The sequence below is a fragment of the Bison bison genome, unplaced genomic scaffold, assembly GCF_000754665.1.
Source record: "Bison bison bison isolate TAMUID 2011002044 unplaced genomic scaffold, Bison_UMD1.0 scf7180017864141, whole genome shotgun sequence".
In the NCBI taxonomy this organism is placed as follows: domain Eukaryota; kingdom Metazoa; phylum Chordata; class Mammalia; order Artiodactyla; family Bovidae; genus Bison; species Bison bison.
Window position 1 is genome coordinate 5661064 of NW_011494713.1, and position 21573 is coordinate 5682636.

The 21573-nt window shown below is 42.5% G+C and overlaps 1 protein-coding gene across 5 annotated transcripts in view; it reads left to right on the forward strand.

Annotated features, from left to right (window-relative positions):
- The first annotated feature begins 11 nt into the window (after positions 1-11).
- Positions 12-21573, forward strand: part of ADRA1A (adrenoceptor alpha 1A) — a 109932-nt gene continuing 88370 nt past the window's right edge. For all 5 annotated transcript variants that reach the window (XM_010840150.1, XM_010840154.1, XM_010840152.1 and 2 more), the window contains exon 1: positions 12-1143. In XM_010840150.1, coding sequence (XP_010838452.1) covers positions 261-1143 — 883 coding nt within the window. In that variant the 5' untranslated portion in view covers positions 12-260. The remainder of the gene's footprint in view (positions 1144-21573) is intronic.

Consider the following 21573-nt stretch of genomic DNA (forward strand, 5'->3'; position numbering starts at 1 on the left):
GCGGCCCGCCCCGGGAGCCCCTGGCCATGTCGCCTTTAAAGCCCTACCCCTTTGCATGGCCTACTGAGGGTTTCCCGGGCTGGCCGGGGTTGCTTCCTCCCTGCACGTTCTCTCTTACCCCCAGACAACCCCAGCAGACGAGGCTCCTGGGAGCCGAGAGCTTTTGACTCCCCGCTCCCTCGCTCCGCTCCTCCTCACCCGCCGAGGGGTGGCCCTCAAGAGCCGGACTTTGCCGGCCCCGGCCCCGGGGGGCTGGGACCATGGTGTTTCTCTCCGGAAATGCCTCCGACAGCTCCAACTGCACCCACCCGCCGCCACCGGTGAACATTTCCAAGGCCATTCTGCTCGGGGTGATCTTGGGGGGCCTCATCCTTTTCGGGGTACTGGGGAACATCCTCGTGATCCTTTCCGTGGCCTGCCACCGGCACCTGCACTCGGTCACACACTACTACATCGTCAACCTGGCGGTGGCCGACCTTCTCCTCACTTCCACGGTGCTGCCCTTCTCCGCTATCTTCGAGATCTTGGGCTACTGGGCCTTCGGCAGGGTCTTCTGCAATGTCTGGGCGGCGGTAGACGTCCTGTGCTGCACGGCTTCCATCATGGGACTCTGCATCATCTCCATCGACCGCTACATCGGCGTGAGCTATCCTCTGCGCTACCCCACCATCGTCACCCAGAAGAGGGGCCTCATGGCCCTGCTCTGCGTCTGGGCGCTCTCTTTGGTCATCTCCATCGGGCCCCTCTTCGGCTGGAGGCAGCCGGCCCCGGAGGACGAGACCATCTGCCAGATCAACGAGGAGCCGGGCTACGTGCTCTTCTCGGCTCTGGGCTCCTTCTACGTGCCGCTGACCATCATCCTGGTCATGTACTGCCGGGTCTACGTCGTGGCCAAGAGGGAGAGCCGGGGCCTCAAGTCGGGCCTTAAGACCGACAAGTCAGACTCGGAGCAGGTGACGCTCCGCATCCATCGCAAAAACGCCCAGGTAGGAGGCAGCGGGGTGACCAGCGCCAAGAACAAGACGCACTTCTCCGTGAGACTGCTCAAATTTTCCCGCGAGAAGAAAGCGGCCAAAACGCTGGGCATCGTGGTCGGCTGCTTCGTCCTCTGCTGGCTGCCTTTTTTCTTAGTGATGCCCATTGGTAAGTCTTTACATCAGCTCTTCCCCTTCTGCTATCCTAGACTCACAGTCATGGGTGGACGAGAAAGGATCTGCATTTCAAACGGCAACGCTAGAAGGGCAGTTAGGAAAGACTTCCCTGTAGAAAAGTAAATTTTCATTCCCTTTCTGCTCCAATCTCACTTATATTCAGTCCTAGGGCACTTTTTCGACTACTGCAAAGTGGTTTCCCACCGATGCAGATTAATTGGTCTTCTTAATAAGAATATCAACTTCTGTTAATGCTTCTGTTAATGCTGTTAACTTAAAAACATCCATCCTTGGATTTCAAGTCTCTGAGTCTCCTCCACCAGGCACTTAGGCAGGGGCAATGGAATGTCACTTTCATCTCTGCTGCTGTGGACTGCAAATTCTCTTGGCCTAAAAATAAGCACGATGCTTATCCTGAACAAACTTGTGCAATTTGATTATTAGATTAGATTATTCCTAAGGGTTAGTGAAAATGGTCTGCTTATGTTCTATATCTGTGTTCATTTTGTTTTCTGGATTCTGTGTGGAAGAAACTATAACGAGCTACTGGCAAGAAAAAAATATATCTCCAAAACAGTTTAACCTTTAAAGAATTCAATATACTATTTCCAATAAGTAAATACATTCCCCTTTATTTTAATGCTAAGTATTAAAGCAAACAGTAATGTTACAGATCCAATTTTCACAAATGCTGAATGAGCTGTTGTCAGAACTAATTAGTTCATTATAAGTGTCAGCAAGCTGATGCACTTGGATTCATCATTTACCTCTGGAAGGCCTTCCTGACACCCCAGAATGGTTGTTTACTATTTTTAGTTTGTGAGCTCAAATGTAGACCCACACACATTGGTTATCCAGTAGCTCAAGTGAACAAAAAATTACAATAAAAAGTCATAAAAGTCTTTCTGTACTTTAGGGTCAATTTACATGGCATGGACTGAAAGTCCTTTTATTGGCAACACTGAGTGGTCATTGCCACTATTATTTTTTGAGGACTAACTATGTTTCAGACATTGACAATTTGATATCATTAGTCCTCTCAATAACTAAGTGAGGTATATGTTATTATTCCAAAATCACAAGTCAGGGGAAGGAATTCTTCAGGTTCTAAAGCTTTGCTGTCTACTGTCATAACCACTAGCCCCATGTGTCTATTGAATGTAAGTTAAAATTAAAGAAAATTAGTATTCAATTGCTTAGTCCCACTGGACCATTTCAGGTGTTCGGCAACCACGTGTGGCCAGTGGCTACTGCTTTGAACAGCAGAGATATAGAGTATTTCCATCATTGCAGAAATTTCTACCCAACACAGCTGCTTGAGAGGCCCTTCCAAGTCCATTCTCTGGCCTTTCATCATTATTGCATTCTCTGCTTCTAGAATGACATCACAGCTTTGATTGTATTTATACAACCTTCTTTACCTGAGCCACTGCCTCCTTACCTATCATCTGCATCCCACTTCCTCTTGAAGTTTGCACATTTAGTTATGCATCTGTTCACCTGTCAAGTACTGTATTTATTAAGCACTTGTTCTAGACACTTAGGGTGAACAAGGCAGAAAAGTCCTTGCACTGAGATGTTTGCAATCTTTGGGGGGAAATAGACAAAAACAAATAAATATACCTTTAAAAGTCAAGGATTAACAAGCACCATTTTAAAAGTAAACAGGATAATAAGACAGAGACTGGGATGACAATGTGGTGAATGGCATGGAAACTCCTCTCTGAAGAGGTGATATTTGAGCAGAGACCTGACTGAAGTGAGGAGCAAGCTTTGCAAATTCTAGGAGGAAGAGTTTTCTGGGCAGAGTCAATACCCAGTACAGAGCTGGCAAGGAACCTGACCTGTCTTTTAGGCCAAAGTATAATTTGCATATTATTCTAATTGTGATGGGAAGTCATCCAATCAGAGGAGCTTTAGCACCTGAGTGGCTGGTCTTATATTTTGAAAGGATGGTTCTGGCTACCGGGAGGAGTGAGGGCTGTTTCCCAGATAAGAGTTGAAACAGGGAGACCACTTAGGAGACTGTTGGAGACATCAAGGGGGGAAAAGTGGGGAAGCCCTGTACTCAGGTAAGACAGGTGGGCGTGGTTCAAAGTGATCCCAGTTCAGTTCAGTTGGTCAGTCATATCCGACTCTTTTCAACCCCATGAACTGTAGCAGACCAGGCCTCCCTGTCCATCACCAACTCCCAAACTCATGTCCATTGAGTCAGTGATGCCATTCAACCATCTCATCCTCTGTCATCCCCTTCTCCTCCTGCCCTCAATCTTTTCCAGCATCAGGGTCTTTTCAAATGAATCAGCTCTTTGCATCAGGTGGCCAAAGTATTGGAGTTTCAGCTTCAACATCAGTCCTTCCAATGAACATCCAGGACTGATCTCCTTTAGGATGGACTGGTTGGATATCCTTGCAGTGCAAGGGACTCTCAAGAGTCCTCTCCAACACCACAGTTCAAAAGCATCAATTCTTCGGCGCTCAGCTTTCTTTATAGTTCAACTCTCATCCATACATGACTATTGGAAAAACCATAGCCTTGACTAGACAGACCTTTGTTGACAAAGTAATGTCTCTGCTTTTTTAATATGTTGTCTAGGTTGGTCATAACTTTCCTTCCAAGGAGTGAGTGTCTTTTAATTTCATGGCTGCAACCACCATCTGCAGTGATTTGGGAGCTCAAAAAAATAAAGTCAGCCACTGTTTCCACTGTTTCCCCATGTATTTGCCATGAAGCGACGGGACCAGATGCCATGATCTTAGTTTTCTAAATGTTGAGCTTTAAGCCAACTTTTTCACTCTCCTCTTTCATCAAGAGGCTCTTTAGCTCCTCTTCACTTTCTGCCATAAGGGTGGTGTCATCTGCATATCCGAGGTTATTGATATTTCTCCCAGCAATCTTGATTCCAGCTTGTGCTTCTTCCAGCCCAGCGTTTCTCATGATGTACTCTGCATATAAGTTAAATAAGCAGGGTGACAATATACAGCCTTGACGTACTCCCAATAGGCACTTATTTCAGAGGTACAACTGACAAGTTTGGACATAGCATATAAAAAAAAGAGAGGAGTAGAGATAACTTTTGGGTTTTAGGCCCTAAAAACTAGGTAAATAGTAGTATTTCCTGATACTGGAGAAACTAAAGAATGATGGGGTAGTAAGGGGTTGGCAGGAATATGAAGCACAGTGCTTATTTTATACAGTCCATGCTGAGAAGTGTCTATTAGATGCACGAGTAGATATGTCAAGCAGGCAGTTACATGCATGTATTTGGAGCTAAGAGAGGAAGCTGTTTATGTTTATCCAAGTTTATGATACAAACTTGGGACACATCCACATATTTCCACAGAAATGGAAAGATATGCAAGTGAGAAAGTGTGGAGAGGAACGAGAGATGAAGACTGAGCCTTGGATCCTGATATTTGAGGGTCAGGAAAAGGAAGAGAAATGATCAGCAAAAGAAACTGAGGAGTGGCCAGGGAGGTAGAAGAAGGTGATGTCCCGGAAACTGAATGGAGATGTTTCATGAAGGCAGGAGTCATCAGCTGTCACATGCAGTTGCTAGACCAAGTCAGAGGAGGACTGGGAACCCACCATGGACTTGGCCTTGTAGAGGTCTTTGGTGATATGAGGAAGTCCTGAAGGAAATGGCAACCCACTCCAGTATTCTTGCCTGGAGAATCCCATGGACAGAGGAGCCTGGCAGGCTACAGTCCCTTGGGTCGCAAAGAGTTGGACATAACTGAGCAACTAACACTTTCTTTGAGGACAGTAGTTTCAGTGGAGTGATGGAGATGAAAGCCTGATTGTGCACTTTTTTGAGAGACTGAAAGGTGAAGTGAAAGGGTTTTGCTAGACTGTGGGACAGGGAAAGGCAGTGTAGCTATAAGGATCTAGAGAAAATTTTCAAAGGTGGGAGATAGGATATCATGTTTATTTTCTGATGGAAATGATGGCCTAGAGAGATCCTGATGGTACAGGCAAGGGAGGAGACAAGAGGGTTTGAAAATGATGGGGAAGCCAGAGTGTATAGGCACAGAGGCAGTAGGTAAGGAGGGGAAAAGTCAAGATCACTTCCAAATACATGCATGTTCCCCATGAAATAAGACTCATGGTCATCTCAAAGTTTGATGAAATTTATGTATTTTTAAAACTAAGCTGATTTTAATTTCAGAATGACTAAGAGAATAGAAAACATTCATTTTTAGAAAGCAAATGTTCCTACCAAGCAAACAGCATCATTGTTAGAGTTAAATTTTAGATATAGGTAATGCTGATGGCTTCAGCCTGGCTTGCTTTATACATCAGGAGCAAATTGTAGTCAGATAAAAGTACACATCAGCTTAATTTCTCTTGCTTTGGGTTCCCTTCTGTATAATTCTGCTCATCATGAAAAAGAAATGAACCAAATATCTAAGTGTTTATGAAAATGTCCTGTGGCATCTCTAGTCCCTATTTTCTTTTTTTTTACCGTCATCTATAACAGCATTTTTCCAAGAAGAATGCACTTCTAGTCCCTATTTTCAATAAACTGAGTTGGAAAGAAAAAAAAATAATTAAGATCATCAACTAAGAGTGAGGAAGGAATAGGAAGTGATGGTAGTTTGAGGAGTAAAAGAAAATGTGAAAGATCAGTCTTTGAGGTGAGAGAGTAAATAGATTATGGAAATTTTCTAGAGTTGCCAGGAGGAGCTGAGGACATGTTTGAGACTTAAGGTCATTTATTTAAAGGAAGACCAATCAAGAAGGCTGAATGCTGGTCTCTCACAGCTACGAGGCTGGGAATGATAGGGAATGTTGCTGATGACTGATTATATCTAGGGGCTGAAGTAAAGAAGGGGAGACTGTGAAGGAACATAGGCTAGATCAGATTGTGCTGTTTATGCGCTCACTCAGTCATGTCTGACTCTTTGTGACTCCGTAGACTGTGGCCCATTAGGCTCCTCTGTCCATGGGATCATCCAGGAAAGAATACTGGAGTGAGTTGACATTTCCTCTTTCAGGGGATCTTCTTGACCCAAGGATCAAACCACATCTCCTGAGGCTCCTAGATTGGATTAGGGGTCATACAGAGCCACATGGTGGGAACAGCTCAGATAAGGATGGGTGACTGGGAGTTTGGGACTTCCAGTGGTGGCTTAGCTATCCAAGAAGATGAGCATGATAGACTGGATCTTGAGTCCATCTGGGGAAAGGAGACTCTGGTCTTATCAGAGCTTCTCTTGTGGATCTGCTGTCTTGGGAAGCTGGTAATGTTGAAGTGAAAATGGGCACTCCTCCGTCCATAGGATTCTCCAGGCAAGAATACTGGAGTGGATTGCCATTTCCTTCTCCAGGGGACCTTCTCAAACCAGGGATCGAACCCACATCTCCTGCATTGCAGGCAGACGCTTTAACCTCTGAGCCACCAGGGAATAACCGAAAATGGGCACAAGATCACCAAACCTACCAAATCTATGGTCCACAGTTTCTTTTTGACACCAAACAAATAAGACATTGTTTCTTCCCAGAGTGATTGGCTGTATAATAAGTGCCAGGCACTGTGTTAGAACAAAAAGTTGACCAAAGCACAGACTCTGCCCTCAAGGGTCTCACAGTCTAGTTAAGGAGACAAATTGAAAACAATGATCACAAATCTATGAGATTGGTCCTCAAAGTGATATTAGAAATGCTAAAGAATAGAATAGTGAATGATGTCTGGAAATCACTACAGAAGCATCTAGATGTCTCACAGTTGACTTAGCAGGGACTTGAAGACTGCACTGCATCTCATGAGCCATCAGTGAGACGTTGTTTGTTTTTAGTAACTATCTTAAGTACATTTTTCATGCAAAATGTGGAGAGAAGAATAAATATGCCATTATATTATTATACCCAAGGGACATGAGCTCTTAAGTAGGACAAGTAGTCTCTTGGGAAGAGAGCTTATGGGTTTGCCCTCAGCTGCCAGAGGACAGAGGGCTTAGAAACTAAAATCAAAGCGGGGGTGGATGTACTGTGCAAAGCTGAGGGTGAAGCACCCATGTGTGCAGGAACCAAGCCAGGATAATCAGGTGAGGGGGGCCTCCTATCTCATTGCTGAAGGCCCCTCTGGATTTGTGAGAAGGTTCTGTCTCCCCACGGATTCCACACTTCACTCTCTCCCCAGTTGTTCCCCACCAGGGCTGGGTTGGTTGCTGGGCTGAATAGCCTGATTACAGGTAGAAATCTGACTTTTCTGCCTTCAAGTCTAAGTCTTGCTAGCCTTGTCTTCTTCCCATATCCTAAATATTTGCCTGAAATTGAGAACCCCTTCAGGGGAGGGAGATTACACTTGATGTAATGATCAGTCATTTATACCCAAGAGTGAATTTTTTAAATTTTGTTTTTGCTTATTTATTTTTATTATTTTTGGTTGTGCTTGGTCTTTTCTGCTGTGCAGGGGCTTTCTCTAGTTCCAGTAAGTGGGCTTCCCTTTGCATTGGCTTCTCTTGTTGTGGAGCATGGGCTCTAGGGCACACGGTCTTCAGTAGTTGCAGCTCGTGGGGTCTAGAGCAAGGGCTCAGTTGCTCCAAGGCATGTGGGATCTTCCTGGACCAGGGATTGAACCCATGTCCCATGCATTGGCAGGCGGATTCCTAGCCACTGAACCACCAGGGAAGTCCTAGAGTGAGTGAATGTTCTTAGAAAACAAGTTTTGATCATGAAGCTAAATAAAAAGAATTTGAAGCTGTTAGCCTTCAACATCAGAGAAGGCGATGGCACCCAACTCCAGTACTCTTGCCTGGAAAATCCCATGGATGGAGGAGCCTGGTAGGCTGCAGTCCATGGCGTCGCAAAGAGTTGGACACAACTGAGTGACTTAACTTTCACTTTTCACTTTCATGCATTGGAGAAGGAAATGACAACCCACTCCAGTGTTCTTGCCTGGAGAATCCCAGGAACAGGGAAGCCTGGTGGGCTTCTTTCTATGGGGTCGCACAGAGTCAGACATGACTGAAGTGACTTAGCAGCAGCAGCAGCCTTCAACATATGAAAGAAGGAAGGGTATAAACTGTGCCTCAAGGAACCTTGGGACCTGGAGTGTGTGTTTCATCTTTGCCTATTACATTCTTTTGTCTAGAGCCAACTGGTACCAAAGGCAGTGTGCTGGATGGAGAAAGTATTGACCTGAGATTTCAACCTAGGCTTTCTTTTTTCATAAAATATGGGATGTTATATGGGTCAGCTGCCTAATATAGCACCTAGCACAGAGCAAATGGCAATAAATGTTCATCTTATCTGAATTCATATGTTTCACAGATCATTACTGACATATGTTGATGTGGGATGTTGCCATGAAGAGTGGATGCCTTTGGAGGTCTGGGCAAAAGAAAGCATCAGAGAGAAGGGGATGAGGGGGGAAGCATTTACTGAACACTTGGTTATACGCATCAGAACTCTGAACACATCTGATTTACATTCAAAATAAGTATTATTATTGCACTGAGCCATTGCCATTATCTCTGAATGAAAGGAGAGAGCACTGGCTGAGCCATGCTTCAGATGGACATTACTATTTGAGAATTATTTTAAAATAAATAAAAAAAAAAAACAGTACAGCAACTTCCCTGGCAGTCCACTGGTTAAGATGCCATGCTTCCACTGTAGAGTCTGTGGGTTTGATTCCTGGTTGGGGAACTAAGATCTCACGTGCCACATGGTATGGCCAATTAAAAAATAACTTATTTTGAAAAAGTTTATAGATGTTTTTTTAAAAAAGACAGCACATGGTAAGGAGGGAGAATGTTTTAAGATGCAGTGTCCAGGAGAAGGCAATGCAGGCAAGATGATTACCAGGTGGAAGCAGTGAGGCATAGTCATTTATTCATTCAGCAAAATTTCATTGAGCATCTCCTATGTGCCAGGTAGCTAGAGAATCCCTGGAGATAAAGACAAATCCTTGCCCTAGTGGAGCTGAAAATCTGCACAATACATAGCAAGTTTCAGATGGTGCTGTGTGAAAAGTAACAAGAAAAAGGGGTGAGTGCACATAATGACATTGGAGAAGGCGATGGCACCCCACTCCAGTACTCTTGCCTGGAAAATACCATGGACCGAGGAGCCTGGTGGGCTGCAGTCCAAGGGATCTCGAAGAGTCGGACATGACTGAGCAACTTCTCTTTCACTTTTCACTTTCATGCATTGGAGAAGGAAATGGCAACCCACTCCAGTGTTCTTGCCTGGAGAATCCCAGGGACCGGGGAGCCTGGTGGGCTGCCGTCTATGGGGTCACACAGAGTCGGACACGACTGAAGTGACTTAGCAGCAGCAGCAGCTGCATCACATAGGTAGGTGTGTGTGTGAAGTCGTGTCCAACTCTTTGTGACCTCATAGACTGTGGCCCCTAGGCTCCTCTGTCCATGGGATTTCCCAGGCAAGAATACTGGAGTGAGTTGCTATTTTCTTTTCCAAGGATTATCATTTCCTTCTCTAGGGGATGTTCTTGACCCAGGGATTGAACCCACATCTCTTGCATCTCCTACATTGCCAGACAGGTTCTTTACCAGCTGAGCCATGGGGGAAGCCCCTTGCTGCACCACAAATCATCTCAAAATTTAGTAACTTAAGGCAACAATCCTGCTATGGCTTGTGACTGTAGGGCAGTTATGAGTCAAGGTCTAGTTTATTGGGCTGTTGGGATGTTAGAATTGGTGGCCGCTTTTCCCCCAGTAGTTGAAGCCAGCTCTCCTGCAGTGTGGCACTTCTCTCCAAGAGAATCGGGGCAGAAACTGCCAGGCTTCTGAAGCACAAGACCCAGACCTGGCCCAGGGTCACTGCTGCCTCATTCTGCAGGAAAACCAAGTCACCGAGGCCAGTATACCTTCAAGGGGAGGGAAACAGACTCACCTCCTGGTGGGAGAGCAGATTTGCAAAGGAATAAGGGGATTATTGCAACCATCTTCCAGTACATCTTCCTCACAACTGTATCAGGCAGCATTTCTCATTCATCTTCCAGTTACTTATCGAGAATGTCCCATATATTGGGGTTTATGAAATGTAACCATGTAAAAACAACCTCGGTGTTTGCCTTCCTGCAGGCTTCTAATCTCCATGAGGAGACAGACATGAATCAGATAACCACATAAAAATGCCAAAATTGTGTACAAGGAAGAGGATGGAGTGGTACCTTGGAAACATGTACTATGGATGAGTGACCCTGGGCGAGAGGGTAGAATAGGCTTGCTGGGAAGGAGAGCTTGACCCTCTTGACCTTGATCTTTGGGGCTGAGATCTGTAGACCAAGGAGCTGTTAATTGGCTAAAAGGAGACTGGAGGGAATGAGATGGATAAAGACTCTGATAAGACTGGACTGAAGGGTCATTTTTATGAGTTTGTGTTTTTATTTGAAGATGACCAGGAACAAGGATGACATGATCAAGTTTATATGTTAAGTTATCAGAGGCTTAGCAAAAAGAAGACTGGCTAGACCAGTTGGGAGACATTGACCCAGGACAGGTGAGAGATACCTTGCCAAATAGGATCCTTCTCACTTGAGGTTGAAAATATTTATTTCCGCGAGCTGCCACAGAGTTCTCAAATGCCTCTTGTGTCATTGCCTTCAGAGCAGATTTACGAGAAAAGCTTTCCCTGATCACAAATAGTCTAACCAGACTTGGCTTTAAATTAATTGTGGCTCTTTCCACAAGACGAATCTGTCATTGGAGATTTACCATCATATTCCAAAGAATGTGCCTCAGGCTCAGAAGACGTCTACAATGAGTTCTAACAAAGCTTTGAACAATAACTGACTCTTTTAAACCAACTGTATACAGGCAAGTCAGTACTCCGAAAGAGACACCACTTAGTGACCTAGGTATTGCTGTGTTTTCTTATTTCGTGGTTGCAGGTTCAGGCGGAAGGATTTTTCCTAAGGCATTTTCCCCATTGGACAGGTTTACTGTCTTTTAGTTCTTTAACTTGGTTTTCTATCTGGACATGTGTATAGTGACTTTTCATCTTGAAACTGCATTTTTCTTTACTATTTGAAATCCCCCCCATATTTTTATATTTGAAATCCACTCCCCTCATATCAGTCATTTCTATTTCAATTTTGTATTGTGAAATCGCTCATCTGTGCTATTTGGACACTTTTTTGTTAAGCCACTGAGTTTTACTTCTTTTCCATTTGTAAGTTTATTGTATACATTGATCATATTAATCACTTATTACTGTATATCTTGAGTTGCCAGTTTTCTCATGCTGTATTCAGACATGCTGAGAAAATATAGCTTCTTTATTTTTCAAAAACTGATGTGATCTTTTTCATGAACTCCCAGGGGACAGACAGACAGAGACACACACACACACACACACACACACACACACACACACACACACTTTTAGTTAAACCCAGTAAGTTCAGTCAAATCCAATCATTTAAGCAGCATCTTTATATACTCAGCATCTCTTGGATAACTCAGCATTGCAGGTTTGCGTGCTAAATTGTTAATCAGGGGCACATATTATGGTTATTGGGGTAGTGGGTGATAGGAAATTATCAGGTCCTAGGTTGATGTCTCTGGAGAAGGCAGTGGCAACCCACTCCAGTATTCTTGCCTGGAGAATCCCAGGGACAGGGAAGCCTGGTGGGCTGCCATCTATGGGGTCGCACAGAGTCAGACATAACTGAAGCGACTTAGCAGCAGCAGCAGCAGGTTGATCTCTCATGGTGATTTTTAGTTTCTGGCACTGGGGATGTTGTTTTAGTCTAGTGGCTGGCCCCAGGTGCCAGTCTCTAGCCATCACACAGCTGTCCCCGATGAGTTTGAGGGTGCTCACCCACGGACAGTTGCCCCACCTAATGACCCAGCCCTCTTAAGTCACTATAGGTTTATCTTTTTGTCTCCATTTGGTTCCTGGCTGGGGTGATGCTTGTTCTATTGCCATTGGCCAAGGAGTCACTTTGTCTGTAACAGCCCGCGTGGTCACTGTTCACAGGCTCCTGAGCTAAATTCTCAATGATGTTTCATCATTGTCTGAAGGCATGGAGAGCCCTATGGGTTCCTCCAAGTTTACACCACTCACACCACACCTCACCATACCTCACCACACCACACCACTCCAGACCATACCACACCTTACCATACCACACCACACTACTCCATACTACACCACACCATACCACTCCACACCACACCAAACATTTGTGCCAACCCACACCTACTCTTCTGCACCCAGCCACACGGGCTGTGACTTTAGCAGATGTAATAGCCCTCTTGTGTCATCTCCCAGATGCCAGGATGGAGAGTGGGAAAAGCCACCTTCATTTCCAACTCTGTCTTAACAGCCTCTGCAGTGCTTGTCAAGAGGGGAGTTTGGGAACTCCAGGTTTTCTCTTTTTGCTTCCTCCTTCCCCACTTCCCCCACTGTCCACCTGTGGAGGGCAGATACAGAAAGCTTTCCCTTCCTTTTTCTGGCTAAAAGGGACCCTCCTTTGAACCACATACTCCTCCTCCTCCACGCAGGCAGAGAGAGGTATAGGTTTACTAAAAAGGGAATAAAGACAAGGGATATTTAATAGTTTTATAATCTTTATACATATTTAGCGACTATTCTTCTCATTGTTTTTTTTTTTTTTTTTGCATTTTATCCTTTTTGTCCTTTTACAAATACATAGACTTTTAAAATTTTTATGTAGTCTCATATTTTAATGTTTCTTCATGGATTGTGCCTTCTAGGGGACCCTTGGAGAGATCTTCCCCCATGTAACTCAGATAACCTCTATTTTCTCCTAGTTCTTTTAGAGCATCATTTGTCATCTACCTGGAATTTAGTTTTGTATTTTGGTAGTGATGTCTAACTGTATTTATGTTGAAATGGCTAGCCAGATATTCTTTTTTTTTAAAGATTTTTATGTGGACCATTTTTAAAGTCTTTATTGAATTTGTTACAATATTGCTTCTATGTTTTGGTTTCTTGGCCCTGAGGTATGTAGGATCATTGCTCCCTGACCAGATTGAACCCACACCCCCTGCATTCAAAGGCGAAGTCTTAACCACTGGACCACCAAGGAAGTCCCTAGCTAGATACTCATGAAAGACTTTTTGAATAATCTATCCTTTCCCATCTTCTTTGGGAAACTGCCTTTGTTACATTAGGAAGAATCTTGAATCTATTTTGGAACTCCCACTTCTGTTACATTTATCTGTCTCTCTGCTATTAGTGCTACATTATTTTAGCTTCTGTGGTTTCGTAATACACTTTCATATTTTGGGGGTGAAGGCACCTGGATGAATATTGTTTTTCGACATTATTTTGTCTGTCTTTGCACGTTCATTCTTCCAGGAAAATTCTGAGCTCATTTTGTCCAGTTACATCTCCTGCTCCACCAACACCACTGTTCACATACATGTATGTTCACATACATGCTCTCACACATACATACACAAATCCTGTCACATGTTATTCATAATTTTTGGATATATAGATCAATTTGAAAGGCACCATCTTTATCACACTGAGACCTCCTGTAAAGAAATATGACATCTGTAAGTCAACAGTACTTCAATAAAAAATATAATATTTCTCCATTTACTTCCCAAATTATTTTTTGACTATTGTTTGCACTTTGCTTTTAATCACACTTACTAACATGTTCTTGAAAAATGATTGTTACAAAGAAGTTGGAAAATGCTGCTTTGGGTATTTCATCATTAGATATGACACTGTTGGTTTTTAGATCAATATCCTTCATCATATCAAGGAATTATTTTTCTATAGTTTATAGAACAATTTTATCAAAATGAATTTTTAATTTTATCAATTGTTGCCTTTTTAATAGGCATCAATATAATATTTTTCATTGACATTGAGTTGATAAATTTTATTTCCTAATAATAACCAATCATGTATTCTTGGATTAAATTCTAGCTGATCAGTGGTATTATTCTTTTCTATGTTGCTATATTCTACTAAATATTTTATTTCTGGTTTGCATCTATATTTCTATGTGAAATGAATGTATTTTTTTATTTTACAGTGGTGTTTTTGTTGCTTTTTTGGTTTCAAGATTATGTTAGCTTTATAAAATGAATTGTGACACTTCTCCTTTTTTTCTACTATCTGTAACAATTTAAATAGCATAAGAATTATGTGTTCCTTGAAGGTCTGAAAGAACTTGCCCATAAAACATCTGGGTATAGCACCTTTTATGGAAGCAGCTCTTGGAGACTGTTTTCTATTTCTTCCATGGATAGTGGTCTATTCTGATTGTCAGATTTGATAATCTTCGTTTTCTTCTTTTCTATTTTCCTTCTTATTGAGGTCCTACGTTTTAGCACAGAATTCTACATGAAATTCTGTTATTTTTTCATTTCTTTTCAATCTCTCTCATTTTGTACACCATCTATTTATGTTTTCTCACTTTCTGTCTTCACTGAGGTGTCTTGAAAGATTGTTCATTTCATTAGTTTTTTTCAGAGAACCCACATCCTGAATTTATTAATCATTTTTCTCTGTTTTCCAGGCCACTAATTTAAGCTCTAGACATTTCCTTTGTTTTTCTGGTTATATTTTGTTCTTTTATGTTAACAAGCAGAATGTTTGGTTCACGTATTTTAATTTTTCTCGTCTAAGATTAAAAATTACCAAAGTTGTTCATTTTCTTCCCTGCAACTTGAGTTTCTTGCCTTATGTTTTGCTAGGCAGTGCTCTCATCCAGTTTTTTTTCCCTCTGTTTGTAGCTCTTTAGTCCTATAGGAACTGAAGAGGATTTCTTGTATTGTTGTTGTTGTTGCTTGTTATTTGAACAGTAATTGGTGCTTTTATCCCCTACTTTTTGGTTGTTGTATCATTTTTATTGCAAAATTTCATTTATGTGATTGTGATTATCAAAACTGTTATATTATTTATTGTCACTATTTTTCAAAAAATATTAAAACAAACATTATCTAGAGTTCTATGTTTCCAAAAAGTAAAAACTATTTAGAAGATAAAAATATATAAATCTATAGGCTATTTGAACAATAGACCTAAGGAGGATATTATTTTTTCTTTTTTTAAAGTTTATTTTTAATTGGAGAATAATAGCTTTACAATATTATGTTGGTTTCTGCCATACATCAACATGAATCAGCCATAAGTATACATATGTCCCCTCCCTCTTGTACCTCCTTCCCACCTCCCACCCCATCCCACCCCTCTAGGTCATCACAGAGCACCAGGTTTGAGCTCCTTGTGTCATACAGCAAATTCCCACTGGTTATCTGTTTTGCATATGGTAATGTATATATCTCAGTGCTGCTCTCTCAATTTGTCCCACTCTCTCCTGCCCCCACTGTGTCCACAGATCTGTTCTCTATCTCTGCGTCTCCATTGCTGCTCTGCAAATAGGTTCGTCAGTATCATCTTTCTAGATTCCATATCTGTGTGTTAGTATGCATTGGTTTTTCTCTTTATGACATACTCATTGTGTATAATAGTCTTTAGTTTCATCTACCTCATTAGAACTGACTCAAATGTATTCGTTTTTATGGCTGAGTAATATTCCATTGTGTATATGTACCACAATTTCTTTATCCATTCATCTCTCAGTGGGCATCCAGGTTGCTTCCATTTCCTAGCTATTGTAAATAGTTCTGCAGTGAACATTAGGGTACATGTATCATTATCAGTCAATTGTTATTGATAACAATACATGTACCCTAATGTAGTGGGATTGTTAGGTCATATGGTAGATTTTTTATCCCCTATGTTTAAAAACCAATTTCAGATTTACTGCATTGTGATCAAAGAATGTAAACCCAATAATTTATAGCTTATGAAATGTATTAGCTTTTTTGATTATTTGATATATGATCAATAATTAGCACATTTAATAGACTGAATGTTGATAAGATATATTTTAATGTTAACAGTGGTGTTTTTGAGATCTTTATTCATTATTTATTATCTTTATCTCACTTTGTCAGTCAAGAGAGGTGTGATAAACCTTCCTACTGCTACTGTGAATAATTCTTCCAATTCTTTCTTATATTTTTAACAAGTTTTGCTTTAAATATGTTGATGTAGATGACTAATACTAGAAAGATTAAATCAATAATACCTTCATTTAAAGAGAGGCTTTTGTCCTGTTTATTTTCCCTTGATACGTACATTTTTAAAAATTAATATTGAAGTCTCTAACATATTTTTGTGTGCATTGTCAACATACCTTTGCCCATATTTTATATATCAGATTGTGTATCTTGCATCAAATGGATTTTTCAGAGTCTGTGAAAAACATCCAGTCTAATCTGGATGTTATTCTCTTAGTAAAAATTTAACTAATTTTCATTGATTATAACATTTGGATTGATTTTGTCTTCTGGTTTTGGGTTGAGATCCCTGGGTTGAGAAGATCCCCCTGGAGGAGGGAATGGCAACCCACTTCACTATTCTTCCCTGGGAAATCCCAAGAATCTGGGTCTCCTGCACCGCAGGCAGATTCTTTACCATCGGCACCACCAGGGAAGCCCAGAAATAAAGTGTTAGTTGCTCAGTGGAAGCAACCTATATGTCCATCAACAAAGGAATAGATAAAGAAGATGTGGTACATATATACAATGGAATATTACACAGCCATTAAAAGACCAAAATAATGCCATTTGCAGCAATGTGGATAGACCTAGAGATTGCTATACTAAGTCACAGAAAGACAAATATCATGTGATATCACTTATACGTGGAATCTAAAAAAAGGGTACCAGTGAACTTATCTACGAAACAAAAATAGCTCCAGTCCATGGGATCTCAAAGAGTCAGACACGACTAAACGACTATTAACTGGATATTGTAAATAGTGCTGCAGTGAACTTTGAGGTGCATGTACCTTTTTGAGTTATGGTTTTTTCAGGGTATATGCCCAGTAGTGGGATTGCTGGATCATGTGATAACTCTATTTTCAGGCTTTTAAGGAACCTCCGTTCTGTTCTTCATAGTGACTATACTATTTTACATTCCCACCAGCAATGTAGGAAGGTTCTCTTTTCTCCACACCCTCTCTAGCATTTATTATTTGTAGATTTTTTGATGGTGGCCCTTCTGACCAATGTGAAGTGATACCTTATTGTGGTTTTAATTTGCATTTCTCTAATAATTAGTGATGTTTAACATCTTTTCCTGTGCTTTTTAACAATTTGTTTTCTTTGAAGCGACATCTATTTTGGTTCTTCTGCCCATTTCTTGATTGATTTGTTTGTTTTTGTGATATTGAGCTGCACAAGCTCTTTGTATATTTTGGCAATTAATCCCATGTTGGTTGCTTCATTTGCAAATATTTTCTCCCATTCTGAGAGTTGTCTTTTCATTTTGTTCCCTGCGCTCTTTTAAAAGTGAAGTTTTATGCCTGAGAATCTCTGATTCCTCAAATCAATCTCATCTACTGAACAGCTGAATCTTTTCACATAAACAGTAATTCTCTTTTTGTTCAGCCTCACGAGGGTGACCTAATAATAACATTTGAAATGGGCTCTGTTTGGAATTGGTTGGGTCCCAGTCCAAACCTTTCAGACCCAGATTAAGGGACTTTCAGGTGGTGCTGGTGGTAAAGAACCTGCCTGCCAGTACAAGAGACATAAGAGATAGAGTTCAATCCCTGGGTTGGGAAGATCCCCTGAAGGAAATGGCAGCCCCCTCCAGTATTCTAGCCTGGAGAATCCTATGGACTGAGGAGCCTGGTGGGCTACAGTCCATGGGGTCACAAAGAGTCGGACATGACTGAAGCCACTCCACATGCACATGAGGGGTGAAGGAAAAGAATTGTCCTTGTTGTAGTTCACATTTGCCAGAATCTTGATCTGTTTATCCATAGGGAGCAGAGGAGACAGAAGGACAAGTGTTCACTTTTGCCTAGCAGAGGACAAGAGTCCTTGTCCTATTTGGTTGACATAGTAAGTGCAATGGCCTCTCCTCCATGTGGCATGACCGGCTTCCTGGGATCAATGTCCCAAGAGCCTCCCTTTAGTTGTTGGCTGGTCTTGATGGAAAAACTGAGAGATTTCCCATCTTGTGTGGACCTCGGCATCAGTACTCTAATTAGACACTCAAGTGCAGTTGACATTTGTCTTTGAAAAGCTACCCTGATTCTGCCTAGGTCTCCAGGATCTACTATTCCAAGCCTCTGGGGGTGTCACCCAGCAGCAACTGGGATCCGTCCTCCCTTCATCCTGTTTTTTGAGATAAACTGAGGACTCCATCCTTCATTCAGGCTGGTGGTGACCAAACTAGTTTCCAGAAATCTCTCAGAGGTTCTGCCTTATGTGTATGACCCTTGCTTAGTGTTTTCAGTAGCGATGCAAAATTTCACCTATTTGTGTATTCTTTTAGATTTTAAAAAATATTTATTTATTTGGTTGCATTGAATCTTAATTGTGCCACACAAGCTCTTGGATTTATAAAGAATTTAGAAAGGGGATCAGGAGGTTCATTGTGAGCCACATATCCCTGCCTCAGCCCTGGCACCTTTTCAGGTTGATATTGAAGTGTGCAGCAGAAATGAAAATCAATGGACCTGTGATCATTTTCTTTGGTTTCATGTAAGTTTGTGGTTCAAGGAAGAGCAGTCAGAGGGAGATACCTATGGGGTCAGGCAGGGGCAGAGTCTGTGTAGGCCAGCAGGCTGAGCTTTCACTTGATCACAAGAGGAGATGAAATCATGTGAAGGGCTCTTGTCTGTGTGTGTGTGTGCTCAGCCAATTCAGTCGTGTCCGATTCTTTGCAACCCCATGGACTATAGCCCTCCAGGCTCCTCTGTCCACAGAATTCTCCAGGCAAGAATAGTATAGTGGGTTGCCATGTCCTTCTCCAGGAGATCTTCCCAACCCAGGGATCAAACCTATGTCTCCTACATTGTCAGGAAGATTCTGTAACACTAGCGCCACCTGGGAAGCAAGAAATGAAGGAGTTTATGTAAGGGATATGAAGAGTACTTGCCCTAGGCAGGTCAAGCTGTTGAAACAGAACACCATAGACCAGTAAACAACAGATACATACATCTTACAGTTTTGAAGACTGGGAAATTCGAGGTCAGGGTGCACCATAGTCAGGTTCTCCTGAGGGCCCTCATCCTGGTTCACTGACAGCCAGGTTCTTGCTCTGTCTCGCAGGACAGAGGGCGAGCCAGCTCTGGTCCCTTCATCTCCTTTTAAGAACATGGATCCCATCACAGGAGCTCCGCCCTCATGACCTCATCCAAACCTAATTACTTCCAAAGCGGAGGCCCCACCTCCAAATGCCATCACAGTGAGGGTTAAGGCTTCGACAGATGAAGTTGGGGGGAGGGAAAGGACACAAGGACTCAGTCCATATTAGTGGTGCTTGTGGCCACTTCCTGGCTCTAGTTTAATTTCTAGAACAAGCCTGTAAGCTAGAAGCCACTGGGCTCACGTAGAGAAGTAGAAATCAAGGCATGGCAGGGAGGAAGTGACCTCTCACTGGAGTTGCCTGGCTGCCCTCCTGGAATAGAGGAAAGTGCTCTGGCCATGATTAAACTCATGATTAAAGCCCTGGGTTCCATCTCCTCATCTGTAGAAAATGGGGCTTGTGTGGGACCAGTAGCTTTCCAGCTCCTCGACTTCACAATTCCTGGTTCCAGTGAAATCCTTCTCAGACACCCAAGGTGTAAAATGGTTAAAAGTGGCACTGAGCCCATGAAAGTGGTCGGGGGACCCCAAGTCCTGGATGCTGAACCCTCACCTTCCCACCAGGAATGGTCGGTGGGGCATCTGGTACACTGATTGCTCTCTCTTCTAATGGATCTGATTCTAGGCTCAGTAAATGGTATCAGAAGAAGTTCTGGAAAAAGTTCAGTCTGCATTTTCAAACGAGCAGGAGGGAAAGTTGACAAAGGGCACATCAGCTGTCATTATTCTGGAATGCTGGCAGAGCCGTCGTCTTTGCCCAAAAAGGGTTTGAGAAGAGAACATTGCACGCTAACTTTGTTTCTTTTTTTTTATGCTCTCCGCATTTAGCTTATCGTCGGGGCATTTAGTTGCCAGTGAGAAGCCTGCTGTTTACAAATTGGCTGTGTGGTTTGAGCCCATGTGATGAGAAATGTTTTAGAAGGTTACCTGCCATCTGCAGTCATTCACTTTGTAAAATGATTTCACTGTCATCATAACTGAAGGACAATCTCAGAAATGGATTTTTTTTCCCCAAAGGAAACTCTAGGAGAGGACAGAACCCCAGAGTAACAAATTACTCCTAAAGAAGTTATTGGAGAAGGAAATGGCAACCCACTCTAGTATTCTTGATTGGGAAATCCCGTGGACAGAGGAACCTGGCAGGCTACAGTCCATGGGATAGCAAAATAGTCAGATGTGACATAGCAGCTAAACAACAATGAAGTTACAGCAGTTGTTCTCAACCAGGGGTGATTTTGACTCCCAGGGAACGTCTGGCAATGTGTGGAGACATTTTTAATTGTCACAATGTCTCAGCTGGGGTGAGAGATGCTATTGGCGTCTTCTGGATAGAGGCCACTGATGCGGCTAAACATGGTACAATGTGCAGGACAGCCCCACAACAAAAAAGTATCCAGCCCCAGATGAAAACGTTGCCAAGACTGATTAGTTCAGTTCAGTTCGTTTCAGTCGCTCAGTCATGTCTGACTCTTTGCGACCCCATGAATCGCAGCATGCCATGCCTCCCTGTCCATCACCAACTCCCGGAGTTTACCCAAACTCATGTCCATAGCATCGGTGATGCCATCCAGCCATCTCATCCTCTGTCGTCCCCTTCTCCTCCTGCCCCCAATGCCTCCCAGCATCAGGGTCTTTTCCAATGAGTCAGCTCTTCGCATGAGTGGCCAAAGTACTGGAGTTTAAGCTTCAGCATCAGTCCTTCCAATGAACACCCAGGACTTATCTCCCTTAGGACGGACTGGTTGCATCTCCTTGTAGTCCAAGGGTCTTCTCCAACACCACAGTTCAACAGCATCAATTCTTCAGCATTCAGCTTTCTTCACAGTCCAACTCTCACATCCATAAATGACCACAGGAAAAACCATAGCCTTGACTAGACGGATCTTTGTTGGCAAAGTAATGTCTCTGCTTTTGAATATGCTATCTAGATTGGTCATAACTTTCCTTCCAAGGAGGAAACGTCTTTTAATTTCATGGCTGCAATCACCATCTGCAGTGATTTTGGAGCCCCCAAAAATAAAGTCTGACATTGTTTCCACTGTTTCCCCATCTATTTGCCATGAAGTGATGGGACCAGATGCCATGATCTTTGTTTTGTGAATGTTGAGCTTTAAGCCAACTTTTTCACTCTTCTCTTTCACTTTCATCAAGAGGCTTTTTAGGTCCTCTTCATTTTCTGCCAAAAGAGTGGTGTCATCTGCATATCTGAGGTTATTGATATTTCTCCCGGAAATCTTGATTCTAGCTTGTGTTTCTTCCAGTCCAGCGTTTCTCATGATGTACTCTG